A 17638-nucleotide genomic window follows, 5' to 3' on the forward strand; every position below is an offset into this window, starting at 1 on the left:
CTTTTTTTCTCTTTAAATCTGACTTTTAAAAAATCATTTGCTACCCTCAGTGTGTTTTCCTTATTTGTTTTCTATCTCTCCCCATCTCCCCATCTTTCCCCACTCTTCTTTCTCTAAGAAGGCATATATTTTACGGTGTTAAATCCACAGTGCCTGTTCATCTGGCACGTAGTAAGGGCTCAATAAATATTTATTAATGAATAAATGAATAGATGAATGGATGAATTTTTTCTCTTTGCTCCATTTTACCCTGATCTGCTTCCACAGAGGGGCATATTTCTTTCCTCTGACTTATTCCATAACACCTACTATCTGTGATACACAATCTCTTACCAAGCATAAATCTGTCTTGAGTTATTCTTTCATTATTACATATCATCCAACACAGCTGGCACATGAGGGCCCCTGGACCAGGGAGCATGCTGTTTCCTGCAACTCTGTCCTCCTCACTCTACACCTATTTACCGTCTCACACGGCACTAAGTGCCCAAAAGAGGTTTCTCAAAGAAACACTAGGGATTAGAGAGGGAAATGCCTGGAGATTATGATGCAATCTGCCACATTACACACATGTCCTAAGGAGAGTGTATGATGTGGCACAATAGCCAAATGTGATACCTGTGCTACTGGTGGTTGTAAGATACTGGTGGTTGTGATACTTGTGCTTGATACTGGTGGTTGTGATATTTGTGCTACTGATGGTTGCTACTGGTGATTTTAGATGAATGCATACCTTTCAGGTTTGTGTTTGTTTTAATGTGTATTAGAGATTTAATAAGCATATCAAACCCAAGATTTTATGGATGTTACTGATTGGGAATACTTTCCTTTTAAAATAAATTTTAAAACATGTATGTCTGTTGAAAAAAAAATAGTACATAAGTAATAGTATAGGTGTTTGGGCTGAATTGTGTCCCCCTAAATTCCTATGTTGCATTCCTAATGCCTGGTGCTTCAGAATGTGACTGTATTGGAGAAAGGTTCTTTGAAAAGATAATAAAGTTAAAACGAGGTCATTAGGGTGGGCCCTAACCCAATGTGACTGGTAGCCTTATAAGAAGAGGAGACTAGGACACAGACAGACACAGAGGGAAGGCCTTGTGAAGACACAGGGAGAAGGTGGCTATCTATAAGCTAGGGAGAAAGGTCTAAGAAGAAACAACCCTGCTGACACCTTGATCTTGGACTTCTAGCCTCTGAGACAATAAATTTATTGTTTAAGCCCCCCAGTCTGTGGTACTTTGTATGGCAGCCTTAGAAAACTAAGTGATGTGGCATATTGTGAAGGCAGCACCCAGGCGACTGAGTTTGGGAAAAGTGGCACTGGGCAAAGACTGGGCCTGGCTAGAACCCCAGCGTGCCCAGTTCCGGGCTGTGCGGTCTTCAGCAACATCTTAGCCTTTCTGAATCTCAGGGTCTTGTTTTAAAGGATGGGGCCAATAGCAACCGCCTTGCCAGGAAGTTGTAAGGATTAAAGATGTGATAATGCTCTCGGTGCTCAATAAACGGCAGTCTCATTATGGGAAAGCAGGCACCAGGGGCACTCGTCCTTGAATTTCAGCACTCAGGAAGCCGTCCTGGGCTTCCCTGCCCACGAAGTCCAGACCAGCCAAGGTCAGACGGCCTTGGTGAGCCCAGAGGGGCTGTGGTGGTGTTAGGGGTGGACCCGCAGGGGCCACTTCACTGTGAGTTTAGTCCTCCCCAAACAGGAGCATTCTTCCCATTTTATGTCTAGGGAAACGGAGACCTGGATTGGAGCAGTGACTAGTCCCAGACCGCCCAAATGACCAGACCCTGCGCAACGCCGGCCCCTCGACGCCGCCTCCCGCTGGGAGGAGTCTGAAGCTGGCTCCGCCCCGCTCCCGCCGCGGCGCAGCTCCCGGGAAGGGGCGGAGCTCCCGCGGCAGAGCGCCGTCGCCACGGCAACGCGGCCATACTGGGCCAACCGACCGCGGGGCCTGGGGCTGCGTCACAGCGTGGCCTCGCGGCAGAGTTGGCGGCATGGACAACCTCTACGTGGAGGAGGTGGCCGCCTCCCTGGTCAGGGAGTTCCTCAGCAGAAAGGTAACGGCTCGCCCCTTCCAAAGCCCGGCAGTCGCTGTAATTTTGGGGGTCCGCCTCGGGGGGTCCCCTTGGAATCTTGGCACCTTTGGGGAGGGAGCCCTTCCCCTGCCTGCACCAGAGATGCCCCAGAAGAGCGCCCCTTTCCCAGGATAGGGGACTACGTTTCCCAGGAGCCATTTCTGTCTTCGTCATCGGCACGTCATCAGAGCAGGGCCGCGGCGCGGGGCGCGCCCTCCCCAGGACGCCTCTCCCGGGCGGCGGCGGCTGTTCCCGCGCGGGCGCACGGCGAGCGGGCCTCAGCCCAGCAACCCGAGACAGACGTCCCGCTAGGAAAGAACTGCCCCTAGGGGGAACCCGCAAGGCCCAGAGGAGTTTTTAACTGTCAGTCCCTTCAGTCATTTTAATCAAATGGGGGTTCCAGTTGCATTAATTTTTGTTAGTAGGTTCTCCTGTTGTCGTGTCCCAGGAGACTTTTCAAAGTGGTCACAAGTTGGGGAGGTCCTTAGCTGTCATCTGAGGACTGGGTGAGAGAGGAGCTGGCTGGAGGTCCTGGGCATGATAGTTCAGGGGGAGTAGTCATTTATTCACTCTGCACATAGTGACTGAGAGCTGTGCTCTGTGGGTTTTGTGTTTCCTTGCCTTGTCATACTGGGCTGGGGCGATGGGCACTTGTCTGGGATGAAAACAGACACAACTTTTTGAAGGGAGGAGAAAGGAAGGACTTTAAAGTCAGATGGAGGGGGTTCAAATACTTGCTCTGAGTTTGCAGTGTGAGCTTGTGTATGTTACCCGCCGCCTCAATTTCCTTATCTGTAAAACAGGAAAAGTAAGTCATACCCTTTGCAGATTTATAATGAGGGTTAATAATAATATTTGGGCAGCTCCCAACCATTGTATCTGGCAGATAGATACAATGTGCACATAGGTGTTCAACTTGATACTGTTTTGAAAGTGTCTTTGCTTTTTATAATTTATTTTTATTAAAAAAAATGTTAATGCATTTGGCTTTGTCCTGTCTGCTCTATTTTTATGACTAATTGACCCTCCATCACCAAGTCCTGGCTGCATGTTGGATATTAGTGACACACCTTGGGAGGCTGACCAATACTATCATTTCTTTTAAGTCCGGGCCACTGAGGACAAGGGTTCCCTCATGCCCCTCCTGTCGTGAGTACAAATGAAATCCAAAGTCTTCACTGACATCCAAGGCTGCCCTATAGCTTGACCCCAGCTTACTATCCCAATCTCATTTCTAGCTTCTTCTACCTTTGCCCTGATTCGTCTAAGCTTACCCCAAGTCCATTTTCTACAAGAGATCTCAATGAGTGAGTGAGGAGTGATTGACTCCTCTGGTCTGTGGTTCGCTTATTGGAGCTTATGTCATAGTTCATACAGCTGTGTGTCTCACCTCTCACCTGCGACAAGGCCACAGAGCTAACCCTAAGCCGGGCGGCACCTTGGAGATGGCCTAGTTGCCCTGGCCACCTCTCCCTCCCATGTTTTATCTGGGCATACTAAATCCCTGAGAGTAGAAAGGGGAGTTGCCCACAGTTACTGAGAAAGTCATGAAGAGCTGGGACTGTAGTCCAGGGTTACTGCTTTTCTCCTCACCATCTGTTCCAGGGCAGAGGCCATGTGCTCCCCACAGAGCTTTGCACAGGCAGGTACCCAGCATTCATAAGCAAGAGAGTTCTCACCATGGTGCTAGGAACTTTCTAGGTGCCTTTTCATTGTTTCAGATCCTCATAACAGTCTCAAAAGATAGGTCTAAGTATTCCCTGTCACGTAAGACTATCGTGAGACCAAGAAACTTGCCCAGGGTGAGCATGTCACTCCCCTGCTCAAAACCCTCGACTGGCTTCCCATAATTAGACTACAAGGCTCTCTCTGACTGGCTCCCAGCTTCCCCTTGGACCTCATCTTCCCTGACTGCCTCTACCTGCTTCCCTCCGGCCACATTGGCCTGCTTGAATTCACCAAGCATGGTCTGCCCTCAGGGAGAGTTAGAATCATCTCCTTGAGTCCACCAAGACGACTCCTATGGTGCCCAAACCTCTGTAGTCCATGGCCCCTTTCCTGCAGTGACCATGCCATCCTCCCTCCACCACTCTTCCCCATGGTCATGAGCTAGGCTTGTTGCCATACTGTGCCCTTTCCATAATCTCAGTTCCAAGCTTCCCACCCATCCTCATTTCCAGCTCATCCTCTTCTTCAGCCTCACTGCACCATTCCTTTGTTCCTGCCAACTTTTCACAGTCCCTCGGGCCTACTGTAACCCCTTCCCATTTCTTCCTATGCATCCTTATAATCGTACCCCCCATAACATGCTTGACTCTCTTGCCTTCCTCTCTTTTCAGTCATACTCCCCTAACTTGGGTAAAATTCAGCTCAGCCTGTTCCATGCCTGCACCTGCAGAGCTGAACGAGATTGGAGAAACACATACCACCATGTTGGTGGAGTCACTCTAAATCCATGGCCATTTACCCTGTGATGACTTAGGGGTGACTGCTCACCGGGTTATACCTCTCTCCAGCCTGTTCACCCTCTCAAATCCTGGATGACCATTTCATACTCCTCAAACCCCAAAGCTCCTTCCCAAGCTAATTTCACTGAGAAAATATTATAGAAGAAGTCATGAGAGAGTCCGAGAGGCTCCCACCACCACTCGTACCTACCTTCCTGGGCCTGAACCATTCGCTGCGTTATTCTTGTCAGTATGTATATGTGCTCCTATAGAATCCCATCTTGACCCCTAAGCCCCTCCAGCTACTGGTCTATTTTTTTTCCTTTTATAGAGACCCCCCCCAAAAAGCTGTGTATACTCCAATTCTCCCCACTTTCTCAAACCATTCTAATCAGGCTTTTATCCCCACCAATCCTCGACAGCTCTTGTCTCTGATTTTCAGAGGTCAATTTTCAACCCTGATTTTCAACCCTCAGTCCTTCAAGAAGGATTTTCAACCCTTCTTGATTGAATGACTGTGTTTGTTGATTGCGTCCTTCACCTTGGCTCTGAGGAGACCACCTCCTCCCGACTTTCCTACTACCTGTCTGGTTGTCCCCTCTCAGGGTCTTTGCTGGTCTCCCCTCATTTCCCTGTCCTGTGGGCTAGTGGGCTCAAGGACACAGTCTATGGCCCTCTTCTCTTCTCCTCTCCATTCACTCTGGAGGCATCTCAGCCAGTCTTAGGGATTCCGAAACCATCTATATGCTGACAATTCCCAAATGTCTATCTCTAGCTGAGACCTCTCCCTGAACTCTTGAATTTTTCTCAACTGCCTATTCTAAATTTCCACTGGGATGGCTAATAAGCATCTCAACATGTCTCCGATAGTGTTTCTACTTACAACACTTCAGACACCAAATGTGTTGGGTTTTTTTCCCCACACCAACCAAATTCTCCAACTTTCCAGACACCAACTGATTGTGCTATAATTCAGTTCAATTCTGACACTAACTACTTAGAGTTAGTGAAGACTCCACAGGTTAAGGGCTCAGTTCCTTGACTGCCCCCACTTCAAATGCCAGTCTCAAGTCCCAGGTTGCCACTTGTACTTCTGACCAACTGGGTATAAATTGAGGGTTCCAATGACCACCTCCTCGGTTTTGATAATTTGCTTGAATGGCTTACAAAACTCGGGGAAACACTATGCTTACGTTTACCAGTTTATTATAAAGGACATAACGTAGGACGAGCCAGATGGAAGCAATGCATAGGGTAAGGTATGGGTGGAGGTGCTCAGAGCTTCCATGCTGTCTCCAGCATGCCACCTCCCAACACCTTGATGCATTCAGCATCCTGGGAGTTCCTCAAACCCCTTGTTCAGGAGTTTTTATGAAGATCCTATTACATAGGCATGCTTGATTAAATCGTTGGCCATTGATGACTGACTCAGTCTTAGCTCCTCTTCCTTCCATAGAGGTTGAGAGATAGGGCTGAAAGTTCCAATCCTCTAATCAAGGCTTGGTCTTTCTGGTGACTAGGGGTCCCCAGCCACTACTCATCTCATTGGCATACAAAAGCCATTCTTGTCACTCTGGAGATTCCAAGGGTTTTAAGGATCGCTTTGTCAGAAACCTGAGGCAAAGACCAAATATATGTATTTATCACAGTGTCTGAAACTCAATTTCTGATTTCCTCTTCCTCCTACAACTTTCCCTACCTCAGTAAGTGGCATGTCCATTCTAATTGCTCGGGCCAAAAACTTTGGATTCATTCTTGGCTTTTTTCCTTTTAGTGTACCCCATATCCAGTCCATCAGCAAATCTGTTGATTTTACCATCAGAACACATAGAGAATGTAGCCACTTCTTACCACTTTTGTTGCAGTCCTGGTCCAAGCCAACCCTGTTTTCATGTGAATTGTGAATTATTCAATAGTTTCCTAAATGATTTCCAGGTGATCCTGTAAAAATATGCAGTCCAAGATGTTCCTCTTTTCAAATCCTCCAGTAGCCTCCCTCCCTCATTTCATTTTCCTTATCAGGCTCTGTGTGACTTCTCTGACCTCTTCTTCTGCTACTTTTCCCTGCCATGTGGCTCTAGATGCACTGTCATCTTGCAACTGCCACAGGGCTTTTGAAGTTGCTGTTCCTTGCCTAGAATAGTTTTCCCCAAAGTGTCTGCAGGGCCTATTCCTTCGATTCCCTCCTGTCTCTGCTCCAATGAAGCCTTTTCTGATCACCTTTTATAAAGTAGCAGCCCTTCCCTGCACCCCTCCTGGCCCTCTCTGTCTCCTTACCCTACTATGTATATTTTTTTCCTGATAGCATGTTATACTTGTTGTCCTTTCCTCTATAGAATGTAAGCTTCACAGTGACTGGGACTTTGATCTCTTCATTCCTCTGCCTCTAGCAAGGGACTAATGGACTAGTGGTTCCGTCCCTTCATTTCACAGATGGGGAAACCAGAAGACAGGAACAAACACATGGACGATGCTCAACAAATAGCTGACTATCCAAAATAGTGCCCTTCCTCTTTGTCGTCGCTCTCCCCATTTTGTCTCCATAGTAGTGCATATTAGCAGCTGCCATACTGTATGCTTACGGATTCATTTATGATCTGCTTCCCTAACAAAATATCAGCTCTTATTCCTTCTCTGTCTCCTGCATCTAGAACAGAGCCTGGCACATAGGAGGTGCATGACCAATGCCTGTTGAGTGAATGAAGTCTGAGTGGGCTGCATGGGGCTGAGGTCTGGCTGACTCTCGAGGGCATCCTTGTTCTTTACCCAAGTGGTTTTTAAATGCTGGTGTGCATTACACTCTTGGGGGGACATTGTTAAATGCACCAAGGCTTGCTGATTTGAACTATTGACAGACATAAAGAGTTATCCATTAGAGAGGGACCCTCGTTATAGTGTTCCACATCACTTTGATTGTTGGAAAGCTTGGTTAAGCCCAGATGAAATGCAGGTGGTTCTGAGCCCCTCTTCTCCTTCCAGTCTATGCTCCCTAATGTACCTAGTCTACCTTTTCTCCAACACATATGCACATTTCTTTCTGTTCCTCTTACCTAAGACCTCCTTTATCCTCTCTTTGGTTCAAGGCTGTGTTTATACTTTTTGTTTCCTAAATTGACTTTCTTACCTACATTCAAACCCATAGGCAGTGGGTTTGTCTTGTTTCCCCAGCAGTTGGAGCCTCCATAAAATTCTGAACACAGGGTTAGGGGAGAAGTTGAGGCCTGTCAAGGACTGGGGGTCTGGAATCCATCAAGAGCAAGGGACTCCCCACACCAAGCTGAGCTGTTTGTGAGGCATCAGCTCATCCTCCAGCCATTTGATGATCGGAGTGGCCTGGCGAGGTGGGCAGGCAGTAACTTCTGTGGTTGTTTTTCAAAGAAAGAAGCCAGGCTCTTGGGAATAGGAGCCTCCCCTGCCCCACCCCATGTTCCATTGCCAGAGCATGTCTCAGCTGGGCCTTGAACCTCAGTCTTTTGGCAGTTCAGGGTAGGATGATGGAAAGTGGCTTTGCCAGCAACTCAGCAAACATTTACCAAGAGCTTCCTGCGGGCCTGGGTCCTAGAGTCATGTACTCACAGGCTGGGATGGTCAGAACCCCCTGCCCACTGAGATTCCACTGTGTTACCTTGGGCAAGTCAACCCTCTCTCCTGGTTTCCCCATCTGAGAAATGAGAGGAATGAATATTGGCCTTTAGTTTACATTTTTTCTTTTCTTTATTTTATTTTATTTATTTATTTATTTTTGAGACAGAGTCTCACTGTGTTGCCCGGGCTAGAGTGCCGTGGGGTCATCCTAGCTCACAGCAACCTCAAACTCCTGGGCTCAAGGGATCCTCCTGCCTCAGCCTCCCAAGTAGCTGGGACTATAGGCATGCACCACCATGCCCGGCTAATTTTTTCTATATATTTTTAGTTGTCCAATTAATTTCTTTCTAATTTTAGTAGAGACGGGGTCTTGCTCAGGCTGGTCTCGAACTCCTGAGCTCAAACAATCCGCCCACCTCAGCCTCCCAGAGTGCTAGGATAACAGGCGTGAGCCACCGCGCCCGGCCTTCTTTTCTTTATTTTTAAAGCTTCCTATTCTGTGGACAAACCCATGGCTCTGTTTTGGCCTTGGGTGAGTCAGTTACCTGAATTCACTCCTTATCTATGAAATGGGCTGACAACTGTAGCTTAGCTTATGGGGTTATTGTTAGAATCAGAATAATAGTTGTGAAGTGATGTCAAATGTAAAGATTATACAAAAATGAATTCTTAAGTGAGATTTTAATCCTTGAAATATCCTTGTGAGGAAGACAGGATAAGAATTATCATAATGAACATCAGTAACTTTTGTTTGTACTCTGCGTCAGAGAACAGAAGGTTTTGATTTAAGCTGGTAAACAATGAGTCAGATTTCTCCCCTCAGGGCTTAAAGAAGACATGTGTGACCATGGACCAGGAACGCCCACGCTCTGATCTCAGCATAAACAGCAGAAATGATCTTCGCAAGGTTTTGCATCTTGGGTTTCTGTACAAGGAGAACAAGGTACATGCTTTTTGTGGTATGGTTGTGGAGTCCTGGAACTGAGTTTGGCAATGCCAAAGAAATCATGGACTCTACCAATGGCGACAAGAGGCTTGGGGAGCGCCTGTGGTCAGAGAAAAGCAGACCCAGCCAAGTGCTGACAGAGCCCAAGTGTGAGTTGGTTTTTAGCCTCAGTCAGTTGATGCTACCCATTGGCATATTGCATGTGTGTGGTCGTTAGGCTTGTTTTGAACCAGAGCGTGTGGCTGTGCTCAGCCTCTGATGGTTCTTCCCTGTGCTCCCTCCTCTCCACACAAGGCTATTTTTAGTAAGACTGTGCTTAAGAATATAGTATTCAGTTATAGTAAAATTTTCCATTCCCTGCCTGCGTAAGATTTTCCTTCTTCCGTTCTGAGTAATACCTTAGTCTCAAGTCTACTGTGACATATAATTCAGGCCGAAGTGGGAATTGGGTTCAGCTAACCCAGGTGTGTTGAAGTTGAGAAAACAATGGAACAGCACTTCCTCAAGTGGGAAAGGGGGCTTCCCTGATCCCCCAGACCCGATCGCTCCTTACCTGCTCTTACAGGCTTTTGTGACACACTACAGTCTTCCTTTTTTTGTCTTTATCACATTGGCAATAGGATATTTGTGTGATTGTTTAATTATTATAGTATCTGCCTCCCCCACTACTTCGGATGTGCAGAAGGCCAGGAATGGAGTCTTTTTTGTTCATTATTGTATCCCCATACCTAATGTGTTTTCTGATGATACAGTGAATAGTCAATATGTATTTGTGGAATCAATCAATGTATGACAGAATGAATGAATAAATGAATGAATGAAGCTACAATTCTGACTTAATTGCTCTTTCCTTTATGAAAATAGAATCCTCTGATTTGACTAAAGAATGGGTTCTCCAGCAAATGTTGCTTTGTGCTTGGGCACAGTGTCAGAGTCAGAAAGAAAATGATGATTGATCATGTAGTTCAGCACTTATCACAATTTTAAAAAGTTAATAAAATGATATCTCATGTAGAAGTTCAAAAATATGCAAAGCAGAGAAGGGAAGTTGCCCTGTTGCCCTGTTTGAAGTGGGGAAGAGGCGATCCTGCCTCAGTGCCCAGTTAAGCAGCTTTGATACTACTGATCTATCCATCCCCTCCTCCCCGACCCCCGCGCACCCAGTAGCGGGAAGCTGTGAGTCAGAGAAAATTGGGTATCCAAGGTCTCACAGTCAGTTACAGGGTGGGGATGAGGCTAGAACCAGGTGTTTCGATTCCCAATCCTATTGCAGGAACAGTGGTCAAGCATATTTTAGGTGTAACCCATTTTCAAAATGAGATCTTTGAAGATTGAGTTGGTATGGGGGTGGGACCAAGGCTATTTTTGAGACACCGGGAGGAACCTCATGGAAAACCATGCAAATATGTGTCATAGGCCAGGGAGGAACTCAGGCTAGGCTTCCCTCAATGAAGTAAAGGATGGAATTTCTGGCAAACCTATGAACTTAAACTACTTGGCACCTGCAGGAGCACTCAGGTTGTCAGAAATTCTTGTGCTCCCTTCTGAGGAGAAGCAGGCAGTGGCAGCCAGGTTAAATCCAGTCAGAGGCTCAGCAAAGACATCAAATCGATGACCTTTGTCCTCTGGGTCCTGGGGTGACAGTCAGGCACCTCCCTCTCCTGTGTGCATTCAGCTGAAGTCCTGTAGGAAGAAGACTCTTGACCGAGGCAGCAGATATTCTGTGATCCTCCATTTGCTGTATTTTAAGGCAGAAGAGTGTACTGTACATTTTAGGAAGATTTTGTGCAGAAAATAAGACAGCTACCCAGAAAATTCAATTAACTTTTCTGGTTTTATTGGGATTTTTATGGAAATTGTACCGTACCCAATTTCCCAGAGGTATCTTTGCCATTCAAGTTATTTTTATTCCCTCACTATAATATAGTCTCTCTAAGGTAACTGTTATCTTAAGATACTTAAGATATTTTCATTTTAATATGAAAATATAATTTGATTTATACAGTAGTTATTAGCTGTTATACAATGAATTGGAGCCTATATTTTATAGAAAAATGTACTTATTAGTCTATGATTGCATAGTAATTTTATCATTCACTCAGTACAAGGCTAGCGTGATTCTAGGAACGCCCTGCAATTTAATGTTAATATTTCTAGTAACTTGTTTTCCCCTCTTAGGTATATAATAGATAAAAATGCCTATGTAGAATTGAAGTTTTGAAAAATGATATCTGGATTCATATAAAGACTGTGTCTATTGTGAGCCAAGTGATGTGAAAAGCACAAAGTATGAATCAGGCAACCCCGGGCCCTGAATTTCTCTTATTGAGAGAAAAAGCAAGAAGGCTGAAATAAATCATATTAATTATGTAATATTTTCCTCCCAACTCTCTTCATTGTAAATTTCACTTAGTCATAGACAAAATAGTTTTTGTCTTATTCTAAAAAAATAATAAAACTGTCCCTGATTTTGACTGTCTGATCAATCTGTTGAATTTGGTCATAGCCCATTGGCTGTGGGTCTTAGTCCTAGAGTTCTGTTGTAGATGAGAGGAGCTGGCATGTCCTGAGGGCACCCTCTGCCAGGCTCCTTGTCAGATGCTTTGCTACTCTGACTGCAAAAGCATTGAATGCCCCACTTCTATCTAGCCACAGCCCAGCAGAACCTAGGTGTTTCTGGGTGAGTGGGCTGGGGACTAACACGTGGCGTGGTTCCTGAGGCCTGCCTGTGGTTCATTTTAAAAGAAATCAGGGCTCTGATTTTTGCTATTTTGGCTTAGTAAGTCTCATGGAGCATGGGAATCCATATTTTAAAAAAAAATATTCCAAAGGAAATATTTGGTGCAGGCAAGGCTGGAAAATACTGATGTCATTTATTTCTAAAACGCGCTACTAAAGAATTCCACTTACCTTTTTTTAAGGTTGGACTGTAAGCTGAGTCACTCCTGACTGCCTCCCTATGCTCTTCACATTAACCTGCTGTCTCAGTTGTTTCTGGTGTCCAGTGTTGAATGCAGAGTCCTCAAACTACAAAAATATTCAGGCCCCAAATACTTATGAATGTGTAGAGTTAGTGTTCCCTACAAACTTAATTTTTTTTTTAAATGAAAGGATATGTATTTTATAAAGTTATTCCCTAGAGCAAAAAACCAGGAGGAAATTTGCTTGGGCATTCCTCTATTCACATCATATTTTATTTTATTTATTTTATTGAGACAGGATCTTGCTCTGTTGCTTGGGCTAGAGTGCAGTGACATCATCATAGCTCACTGCAACCTCAAACTCCTGGGCTAAAGCTATCCTCCTGCCTCAGCCTCCCGAGTAGGTGGGACTATAGGCACGCGCTGCAATGCCCGGCTAATTTTTATTTTTTGTAGAGTCAGGGTTCAGCGTCTTGCTATGTTGCTCAGGCTGCATATAGCATTTTATAATAATTGTTTTTTGAATTACCTGATTCATGCGTTGGATACTAATTCTTTTAGGGTAGAGATTTTGTCTGATCTCTCTGTCCCTACTCAGGATAGTACCTGACACATAATAGGCAGCCGGTGAACATTTGCTGAAAGCAGGTGTGAATGAGTAAGAAGTTGATAAGCTTATGCCAAAGATGTGGGGTAGCTAGCTTTTCTACCTTTTTCCTCAAGCTGTATATAAGTTAGTGATTTTGTTTTTCTCTCCTACTGATAGGCAAAAGAAAATCCTCTAAAAACAAACCTTGAACTCATTACCAGATATTTTCTGGATCACGATGGAAATACAGCTAACAATTTTACTCCAGAGACCCCAATCCCTGCACTCTCAGTTCCAAAAAAAAATAACAAATTACCATTGAGAAGTTCAGAGACCACGCTGGTAAATATATTTGACCTTTCAGATGAAGATGCAGGATGGAGAACATCATTGTCAGAAACAAGCAAAGCCAGGTATCTCTTCCCATTTACTCTGTGTATTAGTTTCCTATTGCTGACATAACAAATTACTATAAATTTAGTGGCTTATCAGTCAGTGTTCTCTATGTTTGTATGTATATGTACCTGTATGTGTATATAAAGAGGTTTATTTTAAGGAGTTGGCTCATGTGATTGTGAGGGTTTGCAAATCTAAAATCTGTAGGGCAGGCTGGAACTCAGATGAGATTTTAATGTTACAATTTTGAAGAAGGATTCTTTGGGGAACCTTTTAAGGTCTTTAACTGATAAGTTGAGGCCCTCCCACATCACTGAGGATAGTCTGCTTTAGTTAAAGTCAACCGATTGTAAATGTTAATCACATTAACAAAATACCTTCACAGCAACATCTGGACTGATATTTGACTAAGCAACTGGGTACCATAGCCTAGCCAGGTTGACATGTAAAATTTAACCATCACAGTGGCTTAAAGCAACATGAATTTATTCTCTTACAGTTCTGGAGGTCAGACGTCTAAAATCAGTCTCAGTGGGCTAAAGGCAAGATGTCAGCAGGGCCACTTCCTTCTGGAGGTTCTGAGGGGAGAGTCTACTTCCTTTCCTTTTTTAGCTTCTAGAGACCACCCACGTTCCCTGTCTCATAGCCCTTTCTTCCATCCTAAAGCACGTCACTTGAGCTCTGCTTGTGTCCTTACATCTCCTAACTTTACCACTAACTTTGATCCTCAAGTCTCTTCCTATTATAATAAGGACGCTTGTGATTACATTGGGCCCATCAGAGAATCCGGGATGATCTCCCCATCTCAAGATTCTTATTTAATCACATCTACAAAATCCCTTTTACCATGTAAGGTAACATATTCACAGATCCCAGGTATCAGGGTGTGGACAACTTTGGGGCAGTCATTATTTGGCTTCCCACACTCTGTGCTTTCAAAATCTCTGTCGTGGAGCACTGATGCTTTCCTGTAGGGGCCATGAGAATGGACTACTTTGTGATTGAGAATACTTGTGATTAAAAATGTTTATTTTAAATTCTATGATTTGTAAGGTTCAGGGGCTTGCTTTAGTTGATTTTCTTTAAAAGGAGGAGTATAGTAATCTGAAAGGCAACAAAACACTGTAGAGATGGGAAAAAATCTGAAAAATAAGGTCTTTTGAAATCTGAGGAAGAAAATGAATTGGCATTCTTGATTGAACCTCTGTTATCTGGAGAACATTAAATTACAACTTTAATACACTGCATATAGTCACCAATAGTGTGTTTAACTTCCTAGGAATGGGTATTTTCTTTGGGTTCTGTTAAAAAGCATTTCCTTTTCTGAGGGTGGCTGAAGCTCAGGGCAAGGGTGTTAAGCTGCCAAAAGGTGGGACCATTACAAACAGTTAGCTCAAGGCTTAAGCTGTGAAGGGTCTTGAGGGTGGTATGAAGAAGCTCTTCTTCCAAAGGTGCTTACTGCCTGGCTGGGAAATTAAATAATTCTGATATAATTAAAAAAGCAGCAAGGAAGCACTGGAAGCTCCGGAGTCCTACCCAGTTACTCCAGCCGAAAACTTGGGGGTTCTCCTTGACTCCTCCTGGCCTGTCATTTTCTGTGTCTGTGAGGCCTGTGAGCTCTTCATCCCCAGTGATGCTAGACTCTTTCCCCCTTTCCCCGCCCTGATGGCAAGGGCCTCAGTTCACACCCCGTCCTGTTTTCCTGGATAACTCCCATGGGCTCTTCTCTGGTCCTCAGGCCTCTGGTGATCTTCTCCTCGAATCCACCCTCAACCTAAGATAGTGTAAGCTTACCGCAAAACAAGTCTGGCCATGCCGCTCTCCTACTGAAAGGCCTTCAGATGCTCCCTGTAGCTTTCAGGATAAAATCTAAACTCCTTAGGATAACCTGCAGATCCCCATGTGTGACCAGCCCTTGCTGTTCACCTGAGCATGTCCTGCCTTGCAGGCCTGTATGCTGGTGCCTGGGCCCTCACCTGGGTCCCTCCTGCTTACTGATTCTCTCAGGATCAAGTGCTGTCTTGACTGAGAACCCTTCCAGATTTCCCCAGGCTGGCTCCAGCCCCTTCCTTGACATGCCCCAATCACAGCATGCAGACTTCCTTCCCACATGTGACCTAGTGCTTGGTGAGCAGCTTGGTATAGAGTAGGTGTCAGTTCCCATTTATGCCAGAGCCCAGTGGTAGAAAATAGCTGAGCCTGTGTCAGAGGAGTGCTGGCTTTTGAGCGATCACAGGTAAGATTCCCCTTTACCTGGGTCTCTCGCTTTGTCTCTCGTGCTCTCTTTTTCTTTCTCACTTCTTGCTCACTGCTTGCTCTCACTATTTCTCACCTTCTTTTGCTCTTTCTTGCTCTCTTACTTCCTTTCTCTTTCATACACATACATGCATCCCCCTCCATCTCCAGGAAAAAAAGCCATTGGCACACCTGACGCCACCTTTACCCAAACAGTCAGGGAATGCCAAGCCTGCCATGGGTTTTATCCGCCTCTCTCAGTGGTATGCAGAAAGGCTGGACTTAACGTATCCCATGATGTTACTGAGGGGTTATAGTTTTCCTTAATCGCTCTGGTCTGGATGCTCTTTAGACTTAAGGACTTGGATCCTCTGATTTTGTTTGCTTGTTTACTGGTATTATTTTGTAGGCTGGACTTACTCTGATACCAAAGTATTCTTTTCCTTTCATGATGAAGCATTGGCTGATGAGAAATCATATATGTATTAATGAGCTTGCTATGAATGCGTGTTGAATGAGGAATTTATTGTTGTGACTAATTCCTTTTGGGGAGTTTGTTTTAATGGAAATATTCCTTTTTTGCAGACATGACAATCTTGATGGGGATGTACTTGGTAATTTTGTATCATCCAAAAAACCCTCACGCAAAATTAAGCCCACGCAGACAGCCCCAGGTGGAAGCCCCACCGTGGCTTCTGCATGGGAGAAGACGGAAAGGCCTCACTTGTCGGAACCTTCTTTGGATGTAAAGAGGATTGGAGAGAAGACCAGGCCAAAGTCTGGCCTGATTGTGCGAGGCATGATGGCTGGGCCCACTGCCAGCTCCCCACAGGTGGGGCTGATTCTCTTTCTGCTGTTCTGAGACTGGAGGGTGAGGACTGGGCCAGGCTTCAGGCATGCCTGGATTTATTTGGGGTGCCCAACAGCACAGCCCAAGAAGGGGGTATATGTGGGGGATGGGACACCTGCCTCTGTCTTCTTCCTGGCTCATACTACAGTCAGTGACTCGTGGGACCTTAAGCAGGCCTCATCTCCCTGCCCTCCCGTTTACCCATCTTGTCTATGAATTTGATGTCACGGTTTTATATTCTTTTGCTGAGTGAGAACACATCTACCCAGCTTTGTCTTTGCAATTCAGGAGTGAAGGACCTGTCCAAGTTTAGAGAATAACTTTTTTAAAAATTAAAATTATGATAGTTAAAAGGAAAGAAAAACCCCAATCTTTATAGTTTTATTTGTTCTGCCTTTGTTTTTTCTCTTTCAAAAAAAAGCATTCTAAAAATTTAACATTGTTGTTTTATAGTTTCTCATAAACAAGGATCATGGTAGGGTTCCATTAGGCAAGAGGACTAAACCAAATGAGAGGAAAAATGAAAAGGAGTTTGCAAAACAACAAACATGCAGAAGAACAAAGCAAAATCTAACACCAAACTTAAAGTGTAATATCAGTAAAATCAGGGAACCTAAGCAAACCAAAAATAGGTTGTCTGTGTCCACGGCCAGCCACCTACGCTCTCATTTACCTGCCATATGTTTACACGTGGGTGTAGATGCTGGCACTGTTCTCTCAATTCATTCAAAATTAGGACAGAAAGAAGTGGATTCTCTCCCTGCTTCTGCCTCCATCTTGTGGGATCTTTGGTCAAGGTTTTTCTCTTGGCTGTGGTCTCTTGTTAGACCAGCTGTGTAAGGCCCCTTGGGGCTCTGGGATTTCACTGTTCTTATGATCATAGAGTCTTGGTGTCCAGATCAAGGAGGAGAGAGTCTCCTTGCCTCTGTGTGGTTTAGGCCACACCTTGATGTCCTGTCCCTTCCCAGGTGTCTTATTGAAGGGGGACATTCATAAACAGTACTCTGTCCAGAAGAAAGGGCTAGAAAGGTGAAGAGTTTGGAGGAAATTAAAAGATTTTGAGATGTTTAATCTTGGAGGTTGGCAGAATGTAAGAGATCTCTTCACATGCGCAGATAGGAATAGCCTGCTTCCATGTGAGATGAACCCTTTTAGCAATCTTGAGCTTAGTCTGTAAGCCCCCTGAGAACAGGGACTCTGTTGTGTTTGTGTGTAGCACGTGGGTTATGCTTTCTGGCCCTTCGCAGGATTGAGTGGTGTAGACTTGGCTCCAGAGAACACAACTGGCACCAGTGGGGTATAGGAGCCCTCAGTTAGTCAGAGCTGCCCCAGCAGTGGAACGGGTTGTTTGGAAGGGACTCGGCTAGTTGTATTAAGGAGAAGCTAGTACCGTATTTGCAGGGGATACTCTCAAGGGGCCCCTGTCTCGTTCAGAGACTATATCAGTGGTTCTTAGACTTTTCAGTCTAAGGACCTCTTTATACTCTTAAAATTATTGAAGAGCCCAAAGAACTTTTGTTTATGTGGGTTATATCTATTGATATTTACAGTATTAGAAATTAAAACTGAGAAATTAAAAAATATTTA

The 17638-nt window shown here is 44.9% G+C and overlaps 1 protein-coding gene across 1 annotated transcript in view; it reads left to right on the top strand.

Annotated features, from left to right (window-relative positions):
* Positions 1 to 1939: 1939 nt before the first annotated feature.
* The window catches only part of FAM188B (family with sequence similarity 188, member B), a 110624-nt gene continuing 94925 nt past the window's right edge, over positions 1940 to 17638 (top strand). The window contains exons 1-4 of the mRNA XM_012640718.1: positions 1940 to 2064; positions 8938 to 9057; positions 12748 to 12983; positions 15787 to 16033. Of these exons, the coding sequence (XP_012496172.1) occupies positions 2002 to 2064; positions 8938 to 9057; positions 12748 to 12983; positions 15787 to 16033 (666 nt within the window). The 5' untranslated portion in view covers positions 1940 to 2001. The remainder of the gene's footprint in view (positions 2065 to 8937; positions 9058 to 12747; positions 12984 to 15786; positions 16034 to 17638) is intronic.

This window comes from Propithecus coquereli, unplaced genomic scaffold (genome assembly GCF_000956105.1).
Source record: "Propithecus coquereli isolate 6110/MARCELLA unplaced genomic scaffold, Pcoq_1.0 Scaffold156, whole genome shotgun sequence".
Lineage (NCBI taxonomy): Eukaryota > Metazoa > Chordata > Mammalia > Primates > Indriidae > Propithecus > Propithecus coquereli.